The 10,289-nt window shown below is 37.2% G+C and overlaps 1 protein-coding gene across 2 annotated transcripts; it reads right to left on the bottom strand.

The window, feature by feature from the left end:
- Positions 1 to 830: 830 nt before the first annotated feature.
- Positions 831 to 9,238, bottom strand: LOC105935101 (26S proteasome non-ATPase regulatory subunit 4). 2 transcript variants are annotated; one of them, XM_012875343.3, is made up of 10 exons: positions 9,114 to 9,238; positions 8,387 to 8,527; positions 6,888 to 7,002; positions 5,853 to 5,939; positions 5,635 to 5,712; positions 4,744 to 4,959; positions 2,381 to 2,489; positions 2,151 to 2,282; positions 2,022 to 2,074; positions 831 to 1,380 (listed from the first exon to the last, which is right to left on the bottom strand). In XM_012875343.3, the coding sequence occupies exons 1-10, from the start codon at positions 9,137 to 9,139 to the stop codon at positions 1,210 to 1,212; spliced, it is 1,128 nt and encodes a 375-aa protein (XP_012730797.2). In that variant the 5' UTR covers positions 9,140 to 9,238; the 3' UTR covers positions 831 to 1,209. The 2 variants fall into 2 exon arrangements, with proteins under 2 accessions (XP_012730797.2, XP_012730798.2); XM_012875344.3 differs by having other exon boundaries at positions 1,210 to 1,380; positions 5,635 to 5,703.
- Positions 9,239 to 10,289: the final 1,051 nt, after the last annotated feature.

Below are 10,289 nucleotides of genomic sequence, written 5' to 3'. Positions count from 1 at the left end.
CAAGTTACTGGCTAATTAAGAATTAATTCTGTAAATCCAAAAATGTTGATGTAGTGGTGGGACTTGAAATGTACTCTACGTGCAGGAAACCACATTTCACAACTGATAGTGAGTAGGGGCAAACTTTTCTCCGACCAATACCAAGGGACTGGTAGATGAAGCATGTCTCTGAGGTCATCGGTGCTCTGTCCTTAATAAAAATAAGTGTCTGTCAAGTCTTATTAACAAGTAAAACAAGGCCAATTTTTAGCATTTACCTGTAACTAAAAACTTAACGTTTTCCACGTAGATATAAACAGATTATAGGTCAATATGTGAATATTTGTTACAAACTGAACGGTTAAAGGATGTCCCAATTTGTCTTTACTCCAGAGTAGTCACAATTATTTTCTGTAAAATAAAACATGAAGTACATCTAAATTAAAAATATACACGACAATTTATCCCTACATAATGAAAGGGCTGGGTGGGGGGGGGGGGGCGTTCAAGAGCCAAACAGGATGACTATCGTTCAAAGCGGAGCCAAAAGTGTTGAATCGCGGAACAGCGCCGCAATTTTCACCACTACTGGCTTCCCATCACGTGACCACGCGCATCCCATCAAGCTGCGATAGAGCTGGGAAAAATGTAAGGATGCTGCAAACGACACGTAAATATATATATATTTTCACTTTAAATCGTCAGTGTTGATTTTACACTTACAAACTGTTGAAATACGAGGCAGCAGGCTTTAACTACACTGATTTGTTGCTGATTTAATCTTTTTCGTCTTTCCAGTCTTCTCTCACTGATATCAGCAACGAGTCCTTTAAAGCGTGAATAGAAATGACTTAGACATTTACAATTGGCTTTTATTGCAAAATAAAAACGGCACACCAAAAGAGGAGAGAATAATTGTTTAGTCTACAGTCAGATCATTTATTTTTCTAATGAATCAATTATTAATCATACCCTGTAGATAAAATGCCAGCTGGAGAGTGTTAACCGGAGTCCAGTAAATTACCCTAATAGTTTATAAATTCACCAATTTGTGCTTCACGAGAACTTATGTTGTCGAATAAGAAACTAGGCTGTGATTTAATACTGTTTTTTGTTATTATTTGACGTTTTATAGAAGGCTGTGAGAGCGCCGTCATGCAGAGCGGTGCATCAGCAATCATGTCTGTAAAGAAATCCTGCAATTGTTCATTTCTCTTTTGCTTTGATGTCTCATTTCTTCTTCTCTTCGTCTTTTTTGCCGTCTTGCTTGTTTCCTGTCTGCGACGCCAGGGAGCCCATTGCGTTGCGGATGGCCTCGTTGTTAGGATCGACTCCTGGCAGGTTCTCCAAGACGCTCTGAAGGAACTCTGGGTCTTGCATTACATCATAGTCATCTTCCTCCTTTTTATTAAAAATAAATAAAATACATTCATTTAGAAAGCTTAGGTGTTTATTGTTTTGGCTGGACTTAAAATATCAGCTCCAGATATTCTAATATCTGGAGCTGATATTTTAAATCCACTTTTTATATTTTATCTTATATCTGGGTTAATGGTCTTTCTTAACTTATTTTATCCTATAAATCGGACTGTGACAGCTGAATAAATGTAGAATTCTGTTTAGGGTTCGTTTGCATTTTTATTTCATAGCAACATACTTTTCCAGATTCAAATTTTCAAAACACAGTTATAGTTCACTTTAAAAAATTATAGCAGGTATTGTTAGAGCTGTCAGGTTTTAAATGTGGCATGCATGGATGGATGGAGCAAGAAACGGATGCATGGGTCGACAAACGGGTGGATGGATGTACAGCAGGGTGGACAATCAGAAACTTGGATAATTTTACGACTGAACAGATGGACTGAGAAACTGATGGATGGACAGGTAAACTGGTGTGTGGATGGATGGCTAGATAATAATTTAGATAAACTCTGGAAACATATGTTTTCATAGCCTATTTTCCCCATAATAATCTGAACCTGGAAAGTACTCCACCAAACTTGATACTTTTATCCCTAAATCAGATGCTGACAAAAACTGACCTTGGCTGATTCTGCAGTGTCCATTGCGGCTCCCGCGTCCATTTCACCGTACTCTGTTCACAGGAAAACAATTATCCAACATGCCGAGAAGAGAACGAAGGATGAATTAGCGTAAGGAATGAGACCCACCTCCTCCAGCTAAAGACATCTGCATGGCATAAGCTATCTGTTCTTCTTCTGTCATGCTGCTGAAATCAGGAAGCACTGCGGGAGCGCTCTCAGGCTGAGAAACCGACATCTTCATCAAGGCCTCCTCTGACTCTGTCAAATACATCAATCATTTTATTTCTGTGTTGCTGTTTTCTAACAATCAAGTCTGGTGTGAATTACAGCGAATATTGGAGAAATCCTGAAGCTACCGTCTGCGCTGGGTGTGGGCACGCCTGCCTCGGCAGCGGAGGCAGCAGCAGCTCTGCGTGCCTCCTCCTCCTGCCTCTGTCGTTGCTCCTCCATTGAAACACGCAGGGCCTAAAGCCAAGCACGGAAACGGCACAATGAGGAATAGTTACAAAAATACCTTCAAGTGTAGAAAAAAAACAGGAAATACTGGTAGAATAACTGAGGTGTGAACTTTAAAAAAGTCCCATCAAGGTAGAAAACATGCAAATAGAGAAAATAGACCACAGAAGTGAAAAAAATGTGTAAAAAGCCCAAAAATAAGTTCTTCCTTTCTTGCAGTAGCATTTCTCACACTAAAAATCTAAGTATGTTTATCTAGTGCAGGAAAAATGGACGGTACTAATATAATAACAATAAAACGTGATGATAAAAGACTATTAACAGCTTCTTGCAGTCCTTTTAGGTAACTCTGTGGCTGCATGTCACAGCAATTATAGCCCCAAAAACACAAATATTGTCTTTAAAATATATATATATGTAATAATTTAACATATTAAAACAAAATTTGACGCCTGTAAGGAACCAACTGTGGATAAAAAAGAAAAAAAAAATAATACTGGCGTTTTTTTGTGGTTTTCATACATCATTAATAGGAATTTATCGTTGTCTTAGACATTTAAAAAAAAAAAAAAGAAATAAAATTTAATAATGTCTGCCCCAGACCTATTTATCTTGCTACCACAAAAAAGGTAAAAAAAAAAAAAAAAAATCCCAAGTTCATTGTTAGAGGAAATATTGCATCCCTGTCCTACCGTCACAAAGGTAAACATGTAGACTTTACCTGGACCTGCGTGTCTCTAAGGATCAGACTGAAGCTGAGTTTTCTGGCAACAAACAGTTGTGGTGGGTTTGGTGTCAAAGGATGAACAATGTGGGAAAGATTTGCTCTTATCCACTTATAGCTTTGAAAATAGATCTGTGATGCCGTGATTTATCTTCCAAATAAAAGCTGTGGGGTGAGCTGAAGGGGATCAAATCAATCAAGGGAGACTGAATGGTCAAAAATCCATCTCCCTTTAACCCAGGAAAACGTTATAGGTGAAGATTACATGTTCTTCTGTCGTACAATGTCCTTAAAGGAGCTATAAGTAATACTGACACCTTGTGGCTGAAATTAGTACAACAGCTTGCCAATCACAACAATCTAATATGCCTTTTTAAACAGTGTGTTACTGTTGTGAATTTTTATTAACACAGGACAAGTCTATGATGTTGTATTCTGTTCTATTTCTGGTCTGATTCTTTTACTGGCTTCAGGGTGACTAAGACATTATTGATGGAGAGGACCGATTGTTTATAAGGAATGTTACTTCCATCCCAGGTGACAAATGAGAATAATTTAGGTTAATTATAGCTCCTTTAATAGCAAGGGTGCCAAAAATTATTACATGACTGATTTTGTTGAAAATTTAACGTGGGATTTTTTTACCCCCACTAAAATGTTGGATATTTTTCATTTTCAATGTTCCAACTGCAATAATAGTTTAATTTACTTTAAAGCTTTCGGGTAACTTTACCATGAATGCTAATAAATGTGGTCAACACTGTAATTCTCTAGTTAGGGCTGGATGATAACTCAATAATAATATATCGATCAATAGACGTATATTGATGATAGAAAAAAAAAGGGTCAATAAAAAAAAGTTCAATAGAATAACAGATTTTCTTCCTTTTGCACTCTTGTCATGCAGGTTAATATTACAAACATTACATCCTCCCAACCAATCACAAACGCAGACCCAGGAACACGCCGTAACAAAGCTCCGCCCCCTTCAAAGCGCTATTTTTTTTTTTCTTTTTAAAAAACTTCCAGTTTTGGTAAAAAGTTGGTTGAATAAAAGGTTGAGTTTTAATTACAGAGTTTGTGTGTCTGTATCTAAAAGTGGTTGCTAAGCAACAGCATAAAATGATAAGAGGTGCACTTAAAATATGTTTTGAATTTGTTGATAATTATCGATATCCATCGATGTGATTTGCTTTTTGTCCTATATTGTCCAGCTCTATCTCTAGTTGTCTCTAGATGTTATTTTAAGATCAACATTTTCCCAACCGTTTTAAAAAAAAAAAACACACATTAAAGAGCTTTTTGCATCAGTATAAATCTTCAGATTAATAAAATGGGCTGTGGGAAGAGAAGTTTGAATTTTTGGCCCCTTTCAAGTAGCAGATGTTACAGATATTAGGGCTTTGCTATGAAGCTCACATTCTGTGTTCCTTCCTGGTAATTTTCAAAGTTGTCATTAAATGCATACATGCTTCGTTAACCAGCATTCAGGGGGGGGGGGGGGGGGGGGGGGGGGGGAGACATGTTCTTGCTGCTTACCAAGGCCAGCTCAGGATCAGCACTGGGGTCAACGCCGAATTCAAAGTCGCTGGCGCCCAGCCCCATCATGGAGCCTCCCTCACCGGCCAGGATGGGAGAGGAGAGCAGTGCGTCGGCCAGGCTGGGTCCAGGAGGGACTGTGACCAAGTGGGAGCCTGTTCCCTCCTTTCCATTTAGAGTGTTAATAAATGCAGTCAGCTTCTCTGTGTTCATCCCCTGAGTAAGAGGACAGGCACAGAAGATTATCAGAAAAAGGAAACAACAAATTATTCTGATATTGTTGTAACATCTTGGATACGGAGGGATATTTCAGCCGCCCGGTTCACAGTATCCATGGCACAGCAGCGTGTGCTCTTTACTCGTCTTTATAGTTATTCAGAAACGAGCCCAAAAAAACTGAGACTCACAGAATTAATAAGCGACTTTAGAAAAAAAGAAGCGAACTTGACAACGGTGCAAAAAAAACATTTCACATGATGAGCGTAGCCATTAGTAGTAGCTATTAGCAATTAGCAGTAGCTAATACATGGAGGAAATGTTTACATTTTCACACGTATTTTACTCAGAGACTTCCAAAGTAGCTATTACAGCAAAGTTGTTTGTAATTCATTACAATGTGTAAGAATTGTAAATCTTACAAAAAGGGGCTTCAAACAAATCAATCTAAAATCCACAGATTTTATTGAGCCTTGTTCAAAATTTTTAGATTTATAAAAGAGAAAAAGTCTGGAATACTAAACATCTTTCCATACATATCCAGAAAAAGGAAATGGAAAACATGTCAACCAAGAAAGTATAATTTTCAAGACTCTGTAGGAACCCAGAAACTAAAACACCTACACTTAAAAGGTCACAGATTGCAGAAGCGATCATGAAAAATAAACTCATCACCTCCTCTCCAAAATTGATGATATCCACGTTCACCTTCTCCTTTTTCAAGCGCTTTGCCATTTTAACAAGCTGTAGGACCAGCATGGTGGGAGAGACGCGAACAGAGATAAGGAGGGAGAGAAACACAAGATAAAGTGCATTCAGTGGAAACAGCAGTTCTGATACGTATTCGTCAGAAAAGGTTTGGGCTGAAATGTCATGAAACACTGTAAACTCACATCTTTTTCATTGTCCTCCACAGGACTCCCAACAAAGGCAATGATCCTCATTTTGTGGTTTTTGCCTTGTCTGTGTTTTAGAGCCAGCTAGAAAAGACAGACAAAAACATGGCTGCTCAAAAAGTGCCGCTGTGCTTTTTAAAAACACACGCCTAAAAATGTTGAAAATGTGTGGAACGAGTAATGACTGTAGTTAGACATATGGAGTATTTTTCAGATGAGATGCAAATAAAAATTTAAAAAGCCATTGAATTATACTTGCATAGTTCTCCAATAAACATGATATGAATGACTTATTAGTTTGTAATTGATATTTGGTATATTTATGGGATTTTAGAAGTTGCAATTTGTAATTTCTTTTATAACTAGATAAAATATTTCCACTTGTTGGCCCCCCATTTTGTTATTTTGGTTATATTTTCCAATGCACTACAGCCAGTTTGGATGCAAAATGACAATAAATAAATAAAACCAGCCCTGAATAAATGAATATGAGTAGGTAATAAGTCTAGCATCCATGTAGCATGAGCGATGAAGACGTCACTGACAAAAGGATACCAAGTTGCAGAAGATTAGAGGCGGAGTCTGTTAAATGTATACGTTTCTTTTTACAGTTTTCAAAATTCGAATGGTAAAAACCTGCAAAATGTATAAAGGAGTTCTGTGTCAGCTACTGTAACCGTTCCTGTTGTGATCAAAGGTTTACTGGATGAAAAAGTCAGTCACATTTTTTTAATTTACTAATTTCTAGAGTCATTTCTAGTGCATTATAAACACATTTTTGACCATTTATTAAAAAAGTTTTTTATTAGATATTCTGTAAGATTACTGTGTCTAGCAGAATGTAAAGATAGTGTCCTGTAATCAAGGTGTGCACATTTCTTTTACTTGGTGTGTTTTATATGTAACATTTACAAGATTTGGTAAAAACAAAAGAAAAACAGGACAAAATGTTGCTTCATATTTCAAGAATTTTTTTAAATGTAATTACTAATTAGTTAAATCAGTTACAGTGTGAATCAGTGAACTGCTTACATGAGCCACTCTGATGCCTGTGCAGAACGAGATTTTTCCTTTGGGTTGGACAGCGTGTAATTTGGACAGGATGCGGCCCGTGTCTGGTGTCAGCGTGGTAAGGACCTCACAGTTACTACAAAACAGAAGAAGCACAAACACCCACTATTAGCCATCCTTGGTAGCCAGGAAGACGCAACCCAACACAATTTTATTTAAAAATCATCCTTGTACACACACCAAGGCGAAATGAAAGAGAACTGCTTTTGCTAAAATAAATAAGTAAAACATTTTCGTATTAGATTGGTGATTGGTTGCCCTGAAAAGCAAATCAATAGTGGAAAAAATAATCTGCATAATTATGCAGATTATTTTATACATAGACTTCTAAAGGGCATATCTGACAAATATATTTACAGGGTTAATTGATAAAAACTTAGACAGAGATAGGGAGTAAAGTCTCAATTTCTTATCCATACACATTTTTAAAAAATGTATTATAATTATCCAGACCTGAAAAAAAGCTTAAACTATCATTTATGTCAAGTGAGGGCGTCAAGAGAAACAAGAGTTAATCTAATAATAAATAAAATGAATAGTCAAGATCTCTTTGTCTGAATCAGTAATCGACCTTATGGATAAGAGGTCTTTGGAAAGGTCGCAAGACAGTACAGTTTTAATCAATATAATGAATCACAAATCCACGAACAAGCTTGTTGAAAACAGCTTCCTTTTTAAAATGGTTAGAGACAAAGTAGCTTTATTATTTTACCGGAGAACAGAGAAGTAATTCGTAGCGTGAGGTTTTGAAAGGTTTTCTAAACTAGTGCCTTTGTGTTGTTCTGATGGGAAATTATATCCCTCTTTGAAATGTGATGTACTGAAGTAAATTAATTTCTCATTAATTGTTTTTGTGAAATTTAGGTGGTAATTTTCACTGATTTTTATAGTTCTGGTAAATACAATATCAATAAATTAGAGGTATTACTTCTAAGACTCTAACATTAAAATTATATGATCTTTACCAGGTTCTAAAAAATTACTTCAATCTAACCTCAAGTATGCAAAAACACCCATCACAGGTTTAACCTATTAAAGATGAAGCCAAAGGTTTGTGAGGGGGAAAAAAATAGTTATGTTCCCAAAATCCTGGATAGACACAAAACAGGCCAAAATCTAGACTTTAACAGGGATGCAATTTCCTTTTAGCAAGACAATAAACATTACTGAGAGTCAGAAAAAAAATTAAATGGAATAATTACAAAGGCTTTTTGAACAGGTTACTGATAGAGAAGATTAACTTTTTATTTTTCCAGTCTTTGATTATATGACTTAATAACATGTCCTGGGTATCAGAAAACCTGCTCTGAAGAGGCCAAACAGTGCAAGGCTGCATGTTTTCTTGAAATTCAGATGTAGGGTCGTTCAGCTTTACTGGTTTACTTTCTCTTGATATATTAAGAATTTGTGTACTGTTGTTGTTGTTGTTGTTTTGTGTGTGTGTGTGTGTGTGTGCCTACTTTGCCATGGTGATGAGCCCAACGTTGTTCTCCGGGTTGGTCCGTGTTTTGGAGTGGCAAACGATGTTGACAGCATCCTGCTGGGCCTGCAGTCTGGTGGGCAGGAAGTCTCCATTCCTCATGTACTCGCTGTTGTCCACGCTGCAGATTATTATGACGTTACTAAGAGGCTGATCTGTCACGTCACACAACTAGTTGATAACTTTAACCAAGATGTAGATGTCAGGCCTAACAAACGGATTGCTTTAGTGAAGACATCCTGTTCTCACTCAGCTCCCTGCTTCGATGACCCGGAAACCAGCTTTATAATGTAATAACAACATTGTAAAGTGTAACGTTACTCGTAAAAAAACAACAACAAAGTGTACGATTAGCAACAGATAACACCCATGTTGCGTCTGGTCTAAACAATGATATAACTTCGGTTTTTATCACAATAGAACAAAAACTTTCCCTCCTAAGTGTTAAAATAAAGTTTGGCACATTTCACCAAAACTAATCCTTTTCTAGGACAGGGGATGTAAGCTAACTTTGGCGACAATGACTCAGCCACTCGGCGCCGCTTTAGCCGGCTAACTGTTAACCGTTATTTATCAGCTCAGAAAGCCGCGACATTTGTCCTCTGTCCAGCTAAACTGTCTCAACTCTCGAGTTCTCGCCTGCCATCTTTAATTTCGAACAAGGAAACGTTTAGAAACAACTTTAAAATCGTTTGTAGAGTTCTTACCAAACCATGGTACTTTCGAGCACCATTTTGGAAACTTCTTGTTTCTCTCTGGCGCAGACTAAAAAGACCCCTCCCTATTGGAGAAACGCTGAACAAGAACGGATATGATTGGCCGGGCGATCTGACGTTGGAGTTACACGCTGGGTGCGCACCGTTTGTCATCCGGAGAGCTGGACGGCGCTGATTGGGTGGAGTCTGCACGCCTTTTACAGGCGGCGTTCGCCCCGGATTCAGCGTTCAGACCAACCTAAACGGCACAATCCACAATGTCTCTACTTACTCTTTACACAGCAATTTGTTTCTCTAGGTCAGCGGTGTCCAAACTTTTTGGATACTGGGCCAAAATTGTTAAATCAAAAGCGCTCGAGGGCCAAAAAATTATTCAAAATAAATAACATAACCAATAATAATAACCATGCCCTACAAAATATGATAATTTAAAGAAAAGATATTAAACTGTATTTAGCCTATTAATGCCAATCAGATTTTAATGCACCAAAGTGCATTACATGCACTTATAACATGTAAACTCTGTTATAATAATCATCTGTATATTATGCTACTGTACATATCTGTAAAACTCTATTCACAGTAATATCCACCTGCTATTGTACTTCTAGTTAGACCTAAACTGCATTTCGTTGCCTTGTACCTGTACCTGTGTAATGACAATAAAGTTGAATCTAATCTAATCTAAAAGTGTGCATTTGAGTAAAAGTCACCCTATTTACTATGAAATTAAAGAGAATGTAAAAAGTGTGCTTATTAAAAGACTTATGTTTTGTGATGTACCAACCATTAAATTGTAAGATTTCAACTTGTCTATAATAGATTTGCTCTAATTAAAAGCCACCAGCATTGATCGGCCAAAGTTTTCTTGAAATTCAGTTGGAGGTTAATTTTTAGTCAATTAACTCCTATGAAATATCATGACCTCTGATCAAACAAAAGTAACTCTGAGCGACTTCCTGCTGGTTGATAGAACTGGTGTCAACAGACCGAATTTTGTACAATGCTATGGATACAGATTGCAGGAAATTACTTTGGAAGATCAGCTATCAAACGAGGTACAAATTGACTTGTGGTTCGGCATGAAGTGTCCCCAGCAGTCCAAGCTGGTGATCTTTGGACATTTGTGTTTCATTATTTCCTCTTTACATTTTCAGCAATTAAAAT

Source organism: Fundulus heteroclitus, chromosome 13 (assembly GCF_011125445.2).
Source record: "Fundulus heteroclitus isolate FHET01 chromosome 13, MU-UCD_Fhet_4.1, whole genome shotgun sequence".
In the NCBI taxonomy this organism is placed as follows: Eukaryota; Metazoa; Chordata; class Actinopteri; order Cyprinodontiformes; family Fundulidae; genus Fundulus; species Fundulus heteroclitus.
Note: the sequence above shows the minus strand (reverse complement) of the source record. Positions and strands in the feature narration are given on the sequence as shown.